This window comes from Suricata suricatta, chromosome 8 (genome assembly GCF_006229205.1).
Source record: "Suricata suricatta isolate VVHF042 chromosome 8, meerkat_22Aug2017_6uvM2_HiC, whole genome shotgun sequence".
NCBI classification, from domain to species: domain Eukaryota; kingdom Metazoa; phylum Chordata; class Mammalia; order Carnivora; family Herpestidae; genus Suricata; species Suricata suricatta.
Genome location: NC_043707.1, coordinates 94,515,086 through 94,535,349, shown reverse-complemented (window position 1 = coordinate 94,535,349; position 20,264 = coordinate 94,515,086). Strand labels below are relative to the sequence as shown.

General features: G+C 38.1%; 1 protein-coding gene and 1 long non-coding RNA gene across 3 annotated transcripts in view; both read left to right on the top strand.

Moving 5' to 3' along the window:
• Positions 1 to 12,265, top strand: part of HOOK1 (hook microtubule tethering protein 1) — a 65,237-nt gene extending 52,972 nt beyond the window's left edge. For both annotated transcript variants that reach the window (XM_029948778.1, XM_029948777.1), the window contains exons 16-22: positions 323 to 416; positions 2,074 to 2,108; positions 2,652 to 2,734; positions 3,356 to 3,456; positions 6,362 to 6,463; positions 7,032 to 7,100; positions 8,770 to 12,265. In XM_029948778.1, the coding sequence (XP_029804638.1) occupies positions 323 to 416; positions 2,074 to 2,108; positions 2,652 to 2,734; positions 3,356 to 3,456; positions 6,362 to 6,463; positions 7,032 to 7,100; positions 8,770 to 8,940 (655 nt within the window). In that variant the 3' untranslated portion in view covers positions 8,941 to 12,265. The remainder of the gene's footprint in view (positions 1 to 322; positions 417 to 2,073; positions 2,109 to 2,651; positions 2,735 to 3,355; positions 3,457 to 6,361; positions 6,464 to 7,031; positions 7,101 to 8,769) is intronic.
• A 1,101-nt stretch (positions 12,266 to 13,366) lies between these two features.
• On the top strand, positions 13,367 to 17,909 carry LOC115299412. The gene is made up of 5 exons (XR_003912176.1): positions 13,367 to 13,600; positions 13,749 to 14,032; positions 14,686 to 14,913; positions 17,045 to 17,327; positions 17,741 to 17,909. It is a non-coding gene; the product is annotated as an uncharacterized LOC115299412 (long non-coding RNA).
• The last annotated feature ends 2,355 nt before the right edge of the window (positions 17,910 to 20,264 follow it).

The window sequence follows — 20,264 nt, the reverse complement described above, 5'->3', positions numbered from 1 at the left end:
GAGCTAGTTTTCAAATTTTTTTTTACCAGTGAGTACTGTGCAGAAATGATGTGCTTTTGCAACTGACACATAAGTATCTTAAATTTTTACATGTGGGTGTATGTACTTCGAGGATAAATGTCTTCTTTGTAAAAAAAAAAAAAAAAAAAGAACAACTTCCTTGCAGGTAGTCCACTATACTATATATTAAACCTAGCCACAGATAGTTGTTCAGCGTTCATTGTTACTATTAAGTGCACAAATTGCACCAGTGCACCTTTACTGATCCTTAACTACTTTGACTTTCAATACAAATAAGTGCATATGACCCGTCTTACAACAGGCTGAGCAAAGAGCGCATCCGAGAATTGCAGCAGCAGATTGAGGACCTCCAGAAATCTTTACAGGAACAAGGCTCCAAGTCTGAAGGAGAGAGTGTAAGTAACTTGAAAACTGTAATAATTCTGTGTGTGGACTCTCTGCGGTAGGTCCCGATGCCCAAATTAGTCTTGTATTTGAAAGTGCCTTATCAGTGAGGGTACCCTTGAATACCGTATATATCTGCATAACAGATGCTGCGATTTTCCCAGCTTGGAGCCTGTAAATTAATCGTATGTATTGGAAGGTGATTTCTATCTGTCCTACTTCAGCAACCGCACCTAAGTTCATGGTTGCAAGTGTGCTGCAGGTGAGGTCTTCTCGGCTCTGCTAGGATGCCAACAGGGTGAGCCTCAGGAAAGTCCTGGTTGAGAGTACTGAGTGGTCAGAATCGAGGAAAACTTCTAACAGGAAAAGGGAGGGGGAGAAAATGATTTCTACCAAAGAGCATTAAATAAGTAGATCATCCTAACCACCAAAGGACGGAAACCTTATTGCAGTTTTGAAGACATCACCCCATATTTCTTCCCTTCTTCCACGCTGACTCATGGCCTTGCCACTTCTAATGGGTTTTTGAGGGCAGACATGGTGAGGGCAGACAGAAGAGGACTCAGCAGAGCCCGAACAGCCCCAACCTGAATATGCCTGGCAGTGTGTCTGTCGTTTGAGCTCTGTCTGCAGGGGGAAGGAAGTAACAGTGGAGGGAGAAAGGCATTTATTGAAACAACAGAAAAAGACAGGGCTCCATGTGTGTTGGATACTGGGTAGATGGAAGGGAGGTGGTTATACCTGTGTTGACGGGGAAGAAAGCTCGGAAGAGTAAGTAAAGAGATGAAAGAGAAGACTGAAAGGGTTGTGTTTCCTGTCTTTTATATGCTTTATATGATTTTCTCTTTTTTCCCCGGGGGCTTGGAAAATAGAAATCGTCTCATGCATGGCGGCATCTCATATGTGCATATATACGGTATTGTAACCTCTCTAATATGAATATCCTTTTGAACCATGTTAGAGATTACTTTTAAAATGAGATCTCACTGGGGGAGTTTATTTTGGATGGCAGTGTTTTTAAAGATGTTCTATTTATCTTTTTAAAATAAATTATTAGTGTCTGAGTTATGTTTCAGTTATATATTTTAGACCCTTCAACTGTTCAGTAGATGATACAAACTACTATTGCAATTTAAACTTCTGCTTTTTAAAGAGGAAGCTTTATTTTTTGAATTTTATTTTTTTAACAAAATCCACTTACTTCATTTTGATATTAATATTAAAGTGCTTACATTTATAATGATAAAGCTTTATTATAAAGGCAATTATTTAAATCTATTCTTCATTAAGGGCCCAACATCTTAAACTATGTATTTTAAATAATGATTTTTAAATGTTTGATACTCCTCAATATATCACATTCAGCTTGCATTTGCTATATTTTTTCAAGTTCAAATTTTATTTTCATGGCATTCAGAAATATGAAGCACTTTTCTTTCTACTATTGTACTCATCCTTATTTCATTTCCTAACCTCCTTTCCTTTCCCTTTGAAATAAAAAAACACCTAAAATTTTGTCTTTACAAGTATGTTATTAGAAATACAAATTGTTAAAAAATTATAATTTTAAATAATATACTTCAAAAGGAGGTAAAGAGATTTTGATGTCTGGGAAATTTGTCTTTGTCACAATAGTCATCTTACAACAACTTTTTTTAATTTTTATAGTCCAGCAAACTAAAGCAGAAGTTGGAAGCTCATATGTAAGTAAAACTAATATTTCATTTCAAATATAAAAGGGGAAGGGTTTTAAAAACTTCTAAAGTTAGTCCTTTTCTGACTTTATTTGTGAGAGAAATCTCCTGATGCCAATTGAATGTTCACCACTGCTCCCAAGACGTGAAAAGAAAAACGTGCTAAAATTAGTTCAGCCTGTCTGTCAGTGATCGCAAGTCCTACATTTGGCCATCACTAATGTCATTTGAAGAGTTTACAAAAGCAGACAACTGTCACAACTTGACTATGTGGGATATTTAACCAATAAAATATTTCCTCTGACTTTGTTAGGAGGCAAGGATGAGAAAGGGAAATCATTAACATTGTTAGCACCCATCGTGCGCCAGGCAGTTTACCTTCTCACAGCAAGCCCTATAATGTGTGTCAGGTATTACTCCCATTTTACAGGTGAGGAGATTCAGGATCAGAAAGTGAGTTGCCCACAGTCCACAAATGTCCTGTGGCAGAAATCAGTTTTCATTCTTAAGTCTGTTTGTTTTCCCAAACTCCATGCTCTTTCCACTACTTAGGGAAAAACTAACTGAGGTCCAGGAAGAATTACAGAAGAAACAAGAACTCATTGAAGATCTTCAGCCAGATGTAAACCAGAATGGTAGGTATTTGTGAAAACCTGGATCAGACTATGTCTAAGGACTTGCCTGTTTTAGTTGAAAGATACAAGAACTGTGTGTAAGTTTTCAGATACTCCGTAAATACATTCATTGCAAATAAGAACCATGCTAATGTTTTAGCAACTTCGGAAATTAATAAGTGAGCTGATTTTAAAGCAAAAAAATCTAATAAAATAAACTGATTGATATATAGGAGTATCAAACATTATAAAAGATAATAGAATTAATACTATGAAAATGTAAGTAAAATACTTTGTAATACAATTAAATCGAGCCTTAAACTGTATATAGAGGGAATCCTTTATTTTCTTATAATGGTTGTGTTTACATGTTAAAGTATATTTGCTCATTGAAACACTTGATGAAGGGAGAAAAATAGCTGGGTAAAGCAGATTATAGATATTTGTAAGAAAAAATAATATGAAATGATTGAGATTAGTTGTAGTTTAAGAGTTATAGATGTGAATTCACTACAAAGAAGAAATAAACATTTCTCTTTTTGTTCTCTTATCAGTCTTTAGAAAAAAAATCAGGTAAATATAATTTTGTGTGAAGAGGGAATATTTTAAATTAGTCATGTCTCATTTCATTTTCCATAATAGTACAAAAGATCAGTGAACTTGAAGCTGCTCTTCAGAAGAAAGATGAAGATATGAAAGCAATGGAGGAAAGATATAAAATGTACTTGGAAAAAGCAAGGAATGTGAGTGACTTACCTTTGAGAGCTCAAATCTTCTGATTCAGGTTCTCATAAAGCCTATCCTGACTGTGGGGCCTTCCCTCCTAAATATGCATCATGTCACGTTTTTCCCTCCACCCTGCCTCCAAGGTCAGTTCTCACACTCTCCCCCTCTCACTCATCAGCATCATGTAAAACACACACAGGGCTGTCCTTGGACAGTTTAAAGGGGAACACAGTGACCTCATTAGAGAAAATGACTAGAAAGTGTGGAATCTTTAGCCCTTAACATGAATGTTTACCTTTGTGAAAATTTTGCTCTTCAAACTTATTTAAAATTGTTTTACCATTTAGTTTAGACAGTTAAACACTAATGTTTATTAGACTATTCTTTTTCCCTATTTCCATTTTAAATATCTGTAAGAACATTCTCATAAAATCTTTTATTTCCATAAATACTATGTATTTTCTTAAAGTATTCTCTCTTAGAGAATATTAATATACTCTTTACTATGTGTTGAATTAAAAAAAGAGGATTATATGATGATGCTTTAAAATACTGCTAATATGTCTGTTCTTTTTATGTTTAAATTTTATATTTATTAAGTTGTCTATAATCCTTGCAACAACAGATAAGCCTCAAGATCTCAAGGGTTCACATGAAGTCCATTTTTCAGGGGGGAGGAGCTCTGTTCTGTGTAGTGTCCCCAAATCCCCAGCCGACAGAGTCTTTGCCTTCTTGAACACAGCGTTCCCAGGTGCACTTGACTTAGTCCAGCTAGATGAGGGCAGCCAACCTAGACCATACCGGAGATAGTAATGGGGCAGACCAGGGAGCCACATGAACCACTTCCATCCTCACTTCAGTGGGCAGAAACTAGGCACACAGCTACACCCAACTTCTAGGGAGCCTCGGTAAATATCCTGACAGTCCCTGCCATAGTCTAGTTTCTGTCAACTACAGAAGTACAGTGCTTTTAGTAGAAAATATAAAACATAGAAAGAGTCCCAGGGATAACTGCTGTTAACTTTTTGGTGTATTTTCTTAACTCTGCATTTTGTTCAGGGCATACTCTCTCCATGATTGCTGACCATAAGACAGACGCAGACACATGCACACAATTTGTATGATGATAGCACACAGGATTTATATTTTAAAAATTAAAATAATTTTGTCATGTTATATAAGTATAATTTCATATTTATTGAGCACCTGTTATACTAAGCCCTGGGAATACAGCAGTAAACAAGACAGAACCTTCTAGAGCAGACTTTGCAAAGTAAAATAATGGCTATGTAATGTTCAATTGAATGCGGTATATCATAAGTTAGTCATCCCTGTTATTGGGAATAGTTTGTTTCCATTTCGCTTTCCTTCTTGCTTCTAGAAATAAGACTATAGGCAACTTATTTTTACAGAAAGTGTGCCCCTTATTTTGGTTTATCATCGTAGCTTTGTTTCTAAGTTAATGGGTCTAATGGAAGTTTTAGGTCAAAGGATAAGAACATTTTAATAAGGTGCTTGTTACATATATCTAAAGATATTCTAAAAACATTACAATTAAGTAGACAAAACAATGACCATGAATACTTGTCATCTTCAAGTACTCTCATTTAAAGAAGCAATTGCTGGGGCACCTGGTTTGGCTCAGGTCATGATCTCACAGTTTGTGGATTTGAGCCCCTCGTCGGGCTCTGTGCTGACAGCTCAGAGCCTGGAGCCTGCTTTAGAGTCTGTGTCTCCCTCTCTCTCTGGCCCTCCCTTGCTGGTCTCTCTCTCTCTCTCTCTCTCTCTCTCTCTCTCTCTCTCTCTCTCTCTCAAAAATACATAATAAATAACATTTAAAAAATAAAAATAAAATACAATTGCTTATATGACAAACCTGATTTCATTTCTTGCCTTTACATTATTTGGAGGGAGAGGTTAATTATGGTAACATAACGCCCATCATAGAAAACTCAGAACATATAGAAATCATACTTTTTATCACTTAGAGGTAACAAATTATGATGTGTTCTCCGTAATTAAATTATGACTTAAACTCTGCTTTTATAATGTGAACTCCTCAAAGGCAGGCACTCCATCTCCTGTATCCCACATGCCAGAGTCAGTCAGTGGCTGCCACATTCAGCACTCAGCAAATTGTTTTGAATGAACCAGAGTAATTTTTAGGCATATGACCTTTCATTCTTTTTCCTTTACCTCCTTAAAATGTAGGTGAAATCTTTAAGTCAGTTTATGTCTTTTTAAATAGATTTGTAATTACATCATACAGCTGACCTTATTATAGGAAATTTGTTTTTGCTCCTAATTTACATTTTATATTTTCAAGTTAATGTCCTGTTCTACTGCTGGCTCCATAGTTCACTTAGTCTGTGAACCACGTTCTGAGCAAACAGAACCTAACTTTTTGTGATTTCCCTAAATGTGATTGAGCTGCTACTCTATGAATTACAGACAAAGTCATCAGTTTCTAGTAAATTGATCTTACATATTGAATTACATTTAACTAGATAATGGTAGTAAAAAAGGTTGTTGCTGAGAATTTGTTACTTTGTACAATAAGTTCCTATATAAGTAGCAAATTCATTTTAATTTTTTAAAAAGTGTATCAGATAAATATGGAAAATGTTGTTTCAGGACCTCAGTACTCTGAGTTATTAAGCCTAAATTACTATCCCTAAGGACTGAGCCTTGGAGAAAAGAAATTTTATTTTGGAATAGGGATCTTCCCATTTTTGTACTTAATTATAATACCATTCTACTTCTACAGAATGTTTGTCAATTTAATTGTAAAATAAGTCATGGTTCACACCTGGGTGACTTTCTGGATAATTTTCCACTTTATTTATAGAGATTTATAGGTTATATTCTTATATTTCCATACTTGATAAAGTAGATATAAAACTGTTTTTTTTCTTTAAACAGGTAATAAAAACTTTAGATCCCAAATTAAATCCAGCATCAGCTGAAATAATGCTACTTAGAAAGCAGTTGGCAGAGAAAGAGAGAAGAATTGAGATTCTGGAGGTAAAATTTTCATATTCACACATCTCCTTTTAAGGATTCTGGTAATCCTGGTAATTAATTGCCATCCAATATCTGCCATTAATGATCACATTTCACAAGAAGTTGAAATCAGGGGTTGGCAATGTCATGTTTTAGCACTTAGTATGTTTATTACAAACATCTCACTAGCTTGTGGGAGTTTATGTGCTCTGCTACATGGTCTCTGTCTCTCCCACAACAGCCAATCCTGTGGATGTCCCTTAGTGGCCAATGGAGCTCTGCTATAATATTAGCTCCTTTTAAAATTATGTGGACTAGAGTTCATTCAGAAAATATAAATAAATAAAAGGGGGAAAAAAGGAACCACACTCGCCTTTAAAAAAAAAAAAAAAGTACTCTACTCCGTTAAGTAGATTTTCCTTCATTTTTGTGCCTGCTTTTTCCGTGATTCAGTTCAGATTTTGACTCTTTTATGTGCCACACAATGCGTTTTTCAAATTCTCTCAATGAGCACAGTGAAAAAATGATTCCGTTTTTGGTAGTTTGGGTTTATTTCTGGGATTTTGATGGTCCTTGTGTCTTTTTCCAGAGTGAATGTAAAGTAGCAAAATTCCGTGATTATGAAGAAAAACTAATTGTTTCTGCCTGGTACAATAAGGTGAGTTGACATTCGACCGGTGATTGGACATTGTGTTTATCAAATGTTTTGACCAGGAGCCATAGAAAGAAATATATTTTCTACCACAAATCCTTACATATGCATGTTTACATAAAGAACTGAAGTTGCCCTGTGTGCATTGTACTCAGGTATTTCCTGACATGTTCTCTTCTTTCTAATGTTAGTTATAATCCAAATTATGTATTGTAGTTTAATGTTTGTAGTTGACGTGCATGAAGCAGGCATACAGCAGTTCACAAATATTTTTAAAATTGCCTTATTTGAGCTAAAATACTTAATTTGTGCTTCATGAAGGGTTTCTGTAGAAATAGGAATATCTGTGAAATGAAAATCACTAGTACTCAACATTTATTTTAACATCCCATGAAGACTCTGAGTGTGTCTTTCACTGTTTTGTTGTTGTTGTTCAGTAGTTGTAGGTCTGTGTTAAAAGGAGAAAATAGTTAAAATTATTTGAAGTGTTTTTTACCTTGTCATCCTTACTATCAGTGTTTTCAAGCATTTCATGATGTATATGGTTCTTTTGGATTATTTCAACTGAAATAGAGAAGAGTACAGCCCTTATCTGCCTCAGCTGTGGACGGTTTAGTATAAGAGAATGTCAGCTAATGGCCTCCCCATGTGTGAGCCCCGTGCTTCACCACAAAGAACAGGGTGTCCTTCTTCAAACATGCCCATTCTTTTATGCCACCTTACTGCCAGGCTGTGCTCTTCCCTTCTCTGTTTGATAAAATCTGGCCTAATTTAGCAAGGCCTTGAAGGAAATTATATGTGAAGTATTCCCAGAACTTTCCCTCGTGAGTCAGTCATCCTAGTTAAGATTGGTAACTGTGTATTATTTCCTTTGTTCCTCTGTAGCCTCTCGATACATACATTGTTAAATAGAGCCAAATAATGCATTACTTATTCCTTTTCTACCCATTATCTTTTGAACATTTATAATATTCTGTGTGACCAGTAGAATTCCTACTGATTCTAGGCTTAGTAAAATTTTGTTATGTGGTCTGGTGAGAAGAAGTAATTACTTTGCTTACTAAAAACCCAATATCCACAACTATGGTAACGTGTCATTTATCAGTATGTAGATAGACGCTAGTGAGTTTGAACTGTGGTGGTTCTCACGCCTTGGCATCCATCAGAAGACTTGTTCAAACACAGGTTATGGAACTCAGCTGCAGAACTTCTGATTTAATAGGTCTGGGTAGAATGTACAGGAGAGAATTTCCATTTTTAACAGATTTCCAGAGGTATAAATGTTAATCTGAGGACTGTATTTGAGAATCATTGTTCTAAGCTTTTCTCTTGTTAGGTGTGATCACAGTGGGTGGAGTGAAGGCCTAAACGCAAAAATTTACTTTGGAACCTTTTTTTATTGTTATAATAAAGCTTAATTTTAGAATATTAATTTAAGCTATTGTTTTTGATGATTTCAAATTAGTGGGTTAAAATAGAGAAACTGGGGTTTATGCCTTTGCTTCTTCCTCTTTGCTAGCCTGACAACATACAGATTAATTAGCTGTTGAACCCTTAGTTTTCCTATAAAATCAGCTTTATAGTATTGTTTTGAGGAAATGACTTTATATTTGTCAAGTGAAAAGCACTTGACAAACTGAAGAGGCTTGTTCTTTGTTTGCTTATGCTTGTGCAGAGTCTGGCGTTCCAGAAGCTGGGGATGGAATCTAGGCTCGTGAGCGGCAGTGGTGCTTGCCGAGACCCTGGCGCGTGCGCGCCCGCACGGTCGTTCCTGGCCCAGCAGCGGCACATCACCAACACCAGACGAAATCTCTCTGTTAAGGTTCCTGCTACAACCCCTGATTAAACTACAAAAGAAAACATAAACAGAAGTGCCCTTAAAATATTTTGTATCTTTCAATTAACTGCCAGATTGAAAAAGAAATTAATGATGCTGGATATCAACTATTTTAAAATTAATATGCACAAAATTTAATTTTGTCAGCCGACTTTGAATCAGCTATTTCTCTAAGGGAGTATATTTGAGTAATTGGTGGAAGATGTAATTAGGCACACATCTCAAACTTTTGTCTTCGGAGAGTATTATAATTTCAAATTGCCTTTGTATATTTTAGCTTAATGTCTTCAGGAGTACCAGTAACTTGGCTCACCTGCAATGTATAATCAGTAATAAGTAATTTATAAATATATCTACATTTGCTTTATTGCTTGGGTCCATAGAAAAATTGTGCTGAGTAGGTACATGGAGAACTATACAAGAGTTACACTTTTTGACTCGATACATATAAGGTTTTACCTCTATCCTCAAATCTGTCATCAGATGGGTCTACTTCCCCATGTAATGGAAGATATAACATTTGGAAGATTTGACTGTTGAAATAACTTTTTGCCATATAAAAGCGACTGGAGATTTTGCAGATTCAGGAAACTTCATAGTTCTCATATGTACCTACTATAAACAAGGGCTTCTGTACAGTATGGTTGAAATATTAAGGGTATGGAGATAAGTTGACTTTTATAAGTGATTTTTCTGATGGGAAATAAGGCAAAAAATTAATTTGTGTGAAACGTCCATACATATTTTAATATAATGATCATAACTATTGCTTTTAAGCATAAAATGATCAGGGCATTTGCTAAAAAACATGCTATAATAGTTTTTCCTCTTGACTGCAAAAGATGGTGTGGTGATGGAATCATCTGGAATCAGTTTGATTTTGTTTACAAATTAAGGAATGTGTCTGGGACTGACTTTATGATATTCAGTTCACTTCTATACAAAGCTTTTATTTCCAGAGGTGTTATTTTCTAACTGTTTTGGCCATTTTTAGAAGTCACACTTTAGATCTTGAGTTGCATCTGTGCTGTCCAGCATTATAGCCACAAGCCACATGTGGCAATTTAAATAAGATTAATTAAAATTAAAAATTCAGTTCCTTGATCACATCAGTCACATTTCAAATGCTCAACAGCCACATGTGGCTGATGGCTCCAGTATTGGAAAGTGCAGATATAAAAGGTTTCCGTCATTGCGAAATGTTCTTTCGGACAGTGCTGTACTAAACCTTTCTTTAGTAACTTGGAAATACTCTTTGATATTAGACCACAAACATAAAAAGAAGAAAACTGTTGGGACTCTCTCAGATATGAAAAGGAATTGAATTGTGGCATAATTAGCATTTTGCATTCCTTATAGTTGAATACCTTAGGTTGTGAGGTTCCTGGTTAATCTCTCCAACGCCCTTCGACAACTGCATACCTGTCAGCCTGTGTCTGGACTAGGGGTCAGCAAGCGTTTTGTGAGGAGACGGATGGCAAATAGTTCAGTAAATACCTTAGGCTTTTTGAACCATATGATCTCTCCCAAGTACTGGACTCTGCTCCCAGTGTAAAAACAGCAACCGTAAACAATATATAAACAAAACGGATGTTGTTGCATTTCAGTAAAATTTTCTTTACAAAACTGGCAGGAGGAACGGATGAGGCCTGCAGGCTGGAGACCCCTGGTCCAGATTTTATTTTCAGTCTCTCTTTGCAAACACGAGTATTGTTCCATTGACAGTATTATTCATTTCGATACTTGGTTCTCAGATTATCTGCCAGTACATTTTTTCTAATCACTGAAAATACAAGAACTTCATACTGCATTTAGGTCTTACGATTAGGGAGCATTTGTCAGGATATAGTGTTTCATCAGGGTTACTTCTGTTGACTACCTCTTAGATTTTGATGGTTTTTATTGGTGCAATTGTATTGTTGGTTTGCATTTTTGTATATTCTGATAGTCTGCTTGCCTGCAACTTTTAGTGAAATGAAATAGCCCTTTGAAAATATTTTAGCATGCTAATTAAAATTTTCCAAATATTATGACATTTTGGTATATTTTGGTCAGTGTAAGACATCTGCTCCTTTGGTGTTTACTACTTGCTCATGATTGAGATTTTACAAGCTCTTCAGGCTCCCTTTTATTGGAATTTGTTGTAAAACATCAATTTCAATAAATTAGTATTTTCACAGCCAATTGCTCATAAATTTTCAATTATATTTAGAATTTCTAAATAATTCATGAAATTTATGAATAAGGACAGAAAGCTAGATTCTTTTTTAATAGAGAAAAAGCAAATTTTGTGATTTATCACTTTTCTAGTTGATAAATAGAATTTAAAATGCTTGATACAGAAGTATTTATACAAGACTAATTATAAAGTTCTGTATTATTGTGATTAACGTTATGGAAATTCAGGAACTGATCAGAAGTGAGATTCTTTTCCACATCTGGTTGATGTAGTGAGATTGACACCCTGTGGGTGGTACAGCGTTATAAATAGTCATCATGAACTATGATTTATGTCTGTGTTTTGACGCTGGAGTGCATATGCCAGGGAAGAAAAAGCCAGCATCTATCTGTTTGAAAAGGAATTGGATGCCCCACTGATAAAAGAGTAAAACCACAGACCAATTTGCAAATGATCTTGAATTTTGAAAATTTGTTCTAAGGTTAATATTCCTTTCTCTTTTTCAGTTAAAAGTGCATATACATATGACAATGATCACTTAATGTATTGAGAAATATTTGAAGTTTAATTCTATTTTTTCAGTGAATAAGACTGTTGAACTTTATGACTTAGTATAGACTAAGAATTAATGTCTTATCTAGAAACAGTAAACTGAGTATCCCTCATTAAGATGTCATCCTCTGATAGCTGGATTGCTAATGTGAATGTTAGATAATGCTTCTCCATCTACACCTGCTTCTGTATAGTGGCACATTTGGCTCTGTGGGGTGGCTTTTAGGCCACAGTGCTGTGTTAGGTTCTCTGTAGGCATATTTAATGAGAAACGTTCCTATGTAAAAATGTGTATGTATGGTTGTATGCATACATTCCTGTTGTGAACCTGTACATTGCAAAGAAGTAGCTTGGGAATTTGTAAAGCACAACCATTAAAGAAAATAGTGTGCAGTTATTAAACTTGATGTAGCTTAAATGTTATGTTTAGTTTATAAAGGTTCTTTCTATTTTCTATGGCAAAGACTTTGACACTTGAAAAATAGAAGCAATACTTGATTTATTTTTGTAAGTATTTAGGATATTATTTTAAATAAATGATTGTCCAATACAATATAATAGTTGTGAAATGTTTTAAATAAACTTTCTGATTTCTGTGTCCGACAGTGTTGGTGGATTTTTAATGGGTACAAGTGCACATTTTTTCACTGCTTTAAATAAAGGACTTAAAATATTTAGTTTGTTAAAAAATAATTGCATTAATTCTTCTAATTTAGCTTTTCATTTTAATTTTTAGTGAATGAGAAGAGGTGTAAAAGTGTTTTTTTGGTGTTCTCTTTTTAACGTCTCCAGTTTTGCCATGAGGATCTAGACATTTTCCATTGTCATGACATCCAAAATATTTCTGGGTTTTCTTTGAGAGATTGCTACTTATCTTTCAATATCCATTCTACCCTTCTTCCTTTAGTAACAGAATACCATATTTTAGCTTGTGATTTCACTATCCAAAGATGAAGGGTGGGAAGAATAACTACTTTCCAGACCCCATTATAACTAGGTTGGAGCCATTTAAGGTCTGGCCAAACACATGTGACCAGTAGTGAGGGGGCAACCCTCAGGGATGGTGGAATAACCAAGATGAAGGAATTTGAATCCCTGATGCTGCCCGCTAGTCATATCACCTGCCACTTCCCACCTGAATTTCTCCTACATAAGGAATGTTTTCTAAAGCTGTTTTGTTTTGTTTTGTTGTTTCCAGCATCCTTATTTCCCATTCTATACATGTGTGTCATAATAAGTTGTGAAATTTTTAGGCAAGTGCAGGTGTTCCATATTCTTGAAACATGTCTCAGAAAGGCCTAATTCTGTTGTTGTGAATGGACGCTCCGTAAATATTTGTTTTATCACATGAATGAAGTTCCTGTGCCAGATATGCAAAAATGGAGAATAAAGTCCCATCTCACTTTAGATAGATGCCCGTGTTGCCAAAAGAGCATGATTCCATAAATCGGACTTTCTGAATTTTACAATAAATGCTGACCCAACATCATCCCATAATTTTATCAGTATTTTCACCAAGAATGGCCAGAGGTTATTGACCTATACTGACCAGTATGGTAGTTCTAGCCACAACAGGTATTTAAACAAAGTTTAACTTGTATTCCCTCATTAGCCTAGTGGCTACACTATTGGAGAGTGCAAGTAAAGAACTTTCTGTCATCACAGATGCCTAGGTGGAATGGACACATTCGACATCTCAAGTTTCAGGTGATTCGTGACTACAGAAATGTAGAGAAGTGAAACCTTCAGACATCTTGCTGCGCACAGCGACACGCTGGGGGATAGAGCAGAAGTTGGGCTGTTAAGCTGGTTGTGGTTTTAGCTGGGCCCCAGCAACGTAATCTCCAGAAGTAATAACATGTGCAATTCAGACTTGCTGCTTGCTTCACCTCAAATATGTCCCTCTTCCATAAATCTTAACAAGTTTTCGCAAATAAGGTGAGAGATTTGTTTTTTTGCAAGTTTTCCAATTCTTCGTCTTAGTGGCCTTAATGTGATATACCTTTTCTTTTTAACTGTCTGTCCCACCACACTAAGTTTCTTGAGGTCACTGGCCGTGTCTGGTTCATCTCTGTTTTCCCTACAGCACTTGGCACAGTATCTTCTACACAGTCAGTACATACGTACTAGCTGAACTAGACTTGTTGATGGACAGAATGTTTTCTTTAGAAATCCTTCTCAAGATGCTCTGAAGAGATAAGGGAAACCACACTGAAGGATATCTGAGGAGGCAAGAAATTAAGAAATGCACCGCCCATGGATTCAATAAACTGTCATACATGGATTGATATCTGAGAGAGAAATCCAGAAAAACACTTGAGGGAGACTTGTGCATACCAGGTGACTAAGGATATCCCCACATTGAAACAGGTACGGAAAGCTGAGACACACTTGTTCCATAAACCCCACTACCCCCACCACACCATTGGGGGCAACACCTCCCCCCAACAAGCAGCTTCTCCCTAAGGAGTGAAAGGCTTGGCCCATATATCTAGCATCCCAACTTTTATGGCTGCTACCTAAAGAACTGGCTTCTAAGGCATCACCTCTGGGAGCTGATGAGGCCTGGGATTTGCTAGCATCCTGGGACCCCACACAGCAAGCACAGGGTTTTAAGTGGGCACACAAACACTTCTCAGGGCTCTTCCCCTGGCTCAGTGCTGAGTGGCAGGCAGTAAAGCTCAGTTCCCAGCTTCACCCTGGAGGGGTCTGACTGCACATCTAGCACTCTAGTTTTTCCAGCTGCTGCCTGAGGGTCTGCCTAATAACTGGCTTGCATGTAGAAGCTGATGGGGTAGACACTCCCCAGTCCTCTGAAAGCATGTCCACACTTGTGGATACTTCCTGTAGTTACCCTCCAACCCCCCCACTGACCATGCCTCCCACCCCGCCACCCCTGGCTCACTCCAGTGAAAACAACGTAGGCATCAGCTTCTCCCTGGAAGGAGCTGAACTCTGCATCTAGTGCCCCGACTTTTCCAGCTGCTGCCTGAGGGTCTAACTTCTAACTTTCTTCTCTCTAGGAGCTGACAAGGCCTGGCCTTCTGTAGTCCCTTCCGATGTACAGAGAACATGACAGCTTTCCCTGGTCCTGCAGGCTCTTCTTACGGCTCCTCATCTCAGCTCCTGAGCTCCAGCAATAAAACCCAGCATCTCTCTGGAAGGTGGACTATAATACCGCCCTGACTTTTCCAGTTGCTACCCGACGGCCTGGCTTCTAAGTTGCCTGTTTCTGGGAGCTGATTACACAGGTAATGACTAATCTCTTATGATTTCTGAACAGGTATATGGGCACTTACTTCCTGCAACTCCTAAACCCAGCCTGCTGCAGCAGTGAAACCAAGTCCCCAGCTGCTCCCTAGGAGATGGACTTCACACCTAGCCTCCCTCCCTCTAGCCTTTTCAGCTACTACCCAAGGGACTGGCTTCTAACCCAGCCACATGACTCAGCATTTTCTAGGACCCTGGGGCAACAGAAGACAAAGTAGCCATTTGAAAGAGTGTGTGGTCTAAATGTGGAAGGAGGAATTTGCCACAGTTCCTCTGCCCAGCTAAGTGATAAATTCCACTTGCTAGCTTCTCCCTGGGGAGAGAAGGAATTGGACCACACACATAGCGTTCCAACTCTTGCAGCTGCTGTGTGAGGAATTGGCTTTTTACCTCACCTGTCTGGAGGCACTAACAGGACTTGGCAGACTCTGCTCTCCTGGGGGCCACTCACAACAAGGATGGCAGCTTGGACAAGCAGAGGTTTGAGAGGCATCCAGGATCTCCAGCCAGGCTGATTTGTGAGGCTCATCTCCTATATGAGGCCAGTGTGTGAAGAATGGGAGAGGTAGGTGTTCTACCTAATGTGGAGAAATCAACATAGAGTGTCAAGGAAAATGAAGAAAGAGGAAAATCTGTTCCAGATAAAAGAACAAGGTAAATCTCCAGAAACTGACCCTAATGAAATGGAGATTTGTGATTTACCCTAACAGAAAATGAAAAAAAAAAATAATGATCATAAAGATATTCATGGAATTCAGGACAACAATGCATGAGCAAAGTGAGAATGCAAATATAAAAAATATTTTAAAAGTACCAAGCAGAAATCATAGAGTTGAAGAATATATTAGCTGAACTGAAAACTTAAAAAATGAGCTTCACCAACAGAATAGATAAAGCAGACAAAAGGATCAGTAAACTAAAAGGTCATTGGAAGTTATTCAGTAAAATGGTCAAAAAGAAGAGAATGAAAATGCGAAGGTAGCTTAAGGGACTTATGTAATACTCATTATGGGAGTCCTAGAAAGAAAAAAGAGAAGTGGGCGGAAAGCTTACTCAAAGTAATATCTGAAACCTTTCCAAACCTAGGAAAAAAATAGAAAAACAGATCCACAAAGCCCGAAGGATACCAAATAAGATGAAAGAGGCTCACACCAAGACACATTGTCAAAAGTTAAAGACAGAATTTTGAAACAGCAAGAGAAAATCGACATGTTACACACAAGAGAACCCCCTAAAGACTGTTGGCAGAGTTTTCAGCAAAATCTTGCAGTCTTGAATATACTGGTGTGGGTCCATATATTCAGAAAGCTGAAAGAAAAAAACTACCGACCAGGAGTACTAATCCTGACAAATGTGTCCTTCGAAAATAAAGGGGGAGGCAAAGACTCTTAGATAAACAAAAGCTGAAGGAATTCATTACAACTAGACCTGCGTGACAAGAAATACCAAAGGGAGGGTGCCTGGGCAGTCAGTGGGTTAAGTGTCAGACTCCTGATTTCAGGTCAGGTCAAGACCTATCAAGGGTCAGGCTCAGGGTGGAGCATGCAGTTTGCTTAAGATTCTCTCTGCTCCTTGCCTTCTGCCCCTTCCCCTGCTCATGTGCTTGGGCTCATGCTCCCTCTCTCTCTCAAAAATAAAACAATAAAGGGTGTACTTCAAGTTGAAATGAAAGAATGCTAAATAACACCAACACAAGAAGATGAGGTGTGAAACTCATTGGCCAAGGTAAATCTAGACAAAACCAGAATATTGTATTACTGTTACAGTGGTGAATAAATGACAAAAGTATTAATAGCAACCATAAATGATGTTAATGGACACACAGTATAAATGGTTGTTAATCGTGACATCGTTACTGGATAGTGGGGGGAGGTATAAGTGTAGAAATGTGTTTGTAAGTGAAGTTACCCACTTAAAATAGACTGTTATAACCATAGTTTATGTAAGCCCCACATGAACTACTTACAGAAGTTACACAAAAGAAAATGAGAAAAGAATTAAAGCCTATCAATAGAAGAAAACATAAGGGAAGAGAGCAGGAGAGAAGAACTACAAAACAAACAGAAATTAGTTAACAAAATGGTAATAAATTCTTCTCTATCATTATTTTAGATGAAAATTGATTAAACTTTTCAATCAAGACTATGCTATCCATAAGAAATAACACGGCAGGCTAGAAAGTAAAGGGATATTAGAGACGGAAGACTTCTTTGATATGGCAATAAGAAGAAATCAGGAGTATTTTCAGCCTTTGAAAAGGAAGGAAACACAGCCACTTGCAACAGAGGTGAACCCGGAGGACATCATGCTAAGTGAACTAAGACAGACAAAGAGAAATACTGCACGATCTTACTTAAATGTGAAATCTTAAGAAGCCCGACTCATAAATGCAGAGGTAAAATTGTGTTTGCCAGTGGCTGGGTTGTGGGGGAAGCGGGGAGATGTCCACTAACGTGTACAAAAAGGTTCAGTTATGTGGGGTGAATAAGTTCTGGAGATCTAATATACACCGTGGTGATGATAGTTAACACTCCTGCATTTTGTATTTGAAATTTTCTAGAAGGATAGATTTAACTACACCCCCCCCCCCACCACACACACAAGGTTAGCTATAAAGATGATAGATAAATTATGTAGCTTGACTGGTGATTTTTTTCACAGTGTGAACTTCCATATAAAGACAAGTTGTATACCAAAAATATATGCAAAAATATCTCACATTAAAGTCTTTTAAATTGAAATATTAGTTAGAATTTTTTAATAATTTAAAGTTGCTAAAAATAGCTCATCTTAAGTTTTTTGTTTCAGAAATCCGCTGTCTGGGTGTCCTCAGGGAGTTTCTGTTATTTCTTCTGGATCCTCTGTGTCGGGCATAGCTTCCTATTTCTTTAGATGGTTCATACCTTGTTAAAAATTTGACACTGTAAGTGATATAATGGGGAAACTCTGGAAATCAGGAACCACCCAGGTCTGTTACTGTAACTGTTGTTATTTTTGTTGCTTGCTGTTTGGTGACTTTCTGAGAAAGGATTGATTCTGTAAAATTTCCGTTGCTCGTCCTGTCTAGCCAGGGGGCGTTCTGCTCTGTTAGAACTGAGTTCCCCTACCCCGGAGACAGAGGTTTTCGTAAATGCCTTGAAGCGGGAGGCCTCTCAGGCTCTGCCTGGGACCTGAGTTGCATCTCTACACTCCAGCAGGTACTTGACAACTCTGCATTCACCTTCATTTCCAGCTTATGTGAGCCTCACGGTTAGCCAGAGTGAGAGATTAAGGGCCATGCACAGTCCCTGCATGTGCCTGGCCTTTTAGACCCGCGGAAATATGGTAGACCTGTCGGAAGCCCCATGGACATTTCCTTCCCGATTTTCCCTTTCCATCCTCTCGTTAGCACCACCGGGTATTGCCACCTGGGGCAACCACAATGTGGTACAACTGTTACCAATTTTTTTGTTGTTTAACAAATACCTTACAGTGTGGTTCACACCGACAGAACTTTGAGTCAGGTCAAATAAAGATAAACCCTGAGAATGGGGCTTTTCAGGGAACTGCCAGACAGGTCAAATAGTGACTGCTGTCTGGGCACAGGCCTCGGGCGGCTCCAAGGGTCCCCCTCCGCCCCAGTGGTTGCCTGGCACTTGGCTTTCTCAGCTCCATAGCTGGGAAGCTGCTGCAGGGCTTTTCAAAGTAGACTGCAGGGCTGGGGAGAAGAGAGCAGGAATAGGGCAGGTTCAGATGCCACAGCACTTGTTCTGATGGCGATCCAGCTCCTTTATTTTTATTTTTTTCCACCATAAACAAATGCTCAGATTGTTGCAAGATTTTGGTTACTTTTCAGAGTTCTGGAAATGCTGACTCTGACAAATTTTGCTAGTTTTCTTGTTGTTCTTACAGAGGAGTGGCTTTTGGGAGGTCCTTGCTTTGCCATTTTGGAAGTTCTTCTCTCCACAAATCAGGGTTCTTGAAGTAGAAGCACCTTAGTATGCAGCTTTTGAATGTGAACTTGAGGCACATAAAACTAAGAGCCTGTCACGTGGCAGCAGGAAATGACACGCTGCCCCTTTAAAGCTGCTGCTCTGCCATAGTCACTCAGCTCCTCAGACCCAGACAGCAGGTCCAACTAACATTTATGGAGCATCTCCTAGATGCCCCAAAACTGTCCGGGACCGGGCCTGCGTGAGGGGTTACATGGATATAGGAATTTAAAGCTTTGGAATAAAACTCTCAGAAAATGGAGGAGGAAGCAACCAACTGGCTGAGAGTCAAGAAAATTGTCACTGAAGAGCCGACATGTAGGCTGGGTATGCCACGCGTAGAGAGAGATTTCATACAGAACAATATAGCTTATGTAAAGATGTGAAGATGACAGAGGACCTAACCTGTCTGGGGAATATGATAGGAGTTCACTAGTTTGGCAGAAATGCTGAGATGTGTTTGACGAGGTGAGCAGCTTTAAGAGCACAGAAGTTATCCTAGGCCCGGCCAGGGAGCAGGCCCTACACATGGCCATCCACAGTCTGAGTCCAGACAGCTGGTGGTGCTGCCCTGGGGCTTCACCCTGCGGCAGCCCTGCGAAGGGTCTGTGCTGATCCTGGAGTCAACGGGGGAACATACTGTTCTGTGACTCCAGTGAGGAAAAGATCAAATTGTCTAGGAAAAAAGGTGTAGAAATAACTGGAGTATTTGTCTGAAATAACTATAACAGCATTGCAACTACAATTTAATCTCTTATATGCTAAGCACACTGTTACTTTAATATATAACTAATATATATAATATATACATTTATATATAAAAAATTCATATGTATTTAATATGTATTAAAGTAAATTTCATATATATATATATTATATGTGTATGTATATATAGACACACACACACACACATATTGGTGTTCACAGTAACTACAAACAAGTCTATATGGCCCTCGCAATTAAAATGCTGATGGTATCAGACAGTTTAGGATCACTTATGCTGCATAACTAGTCATCCCAAAGTCTTAGTGGTTCACAACAAAATAGGTTTGTTGTACCTTGTGTCCATCCTGAATCAGCTAGGCCTACACTTTATGTCTTTATCACCTGGATGTAGGCCGCAGACCCTTATCTGGGACAGTGCTGGTCTCATGGCAGAGAACAAAGAAACATGCTGAACTTGTGGAACTTGTGCTCTCATTTTACTGAGCAAATGTCATGGCCATTCTTGGATGCACCAGGGCGATTATATAAAATCGTCCCGTGGAAGGAGCACCACCAAGAAAGGCAACCCAGAGGCGGATTGTGGGTCTTCTGACCAGTCTCATAATCTACCACAGGAGGTGTTATTTCATTCTATT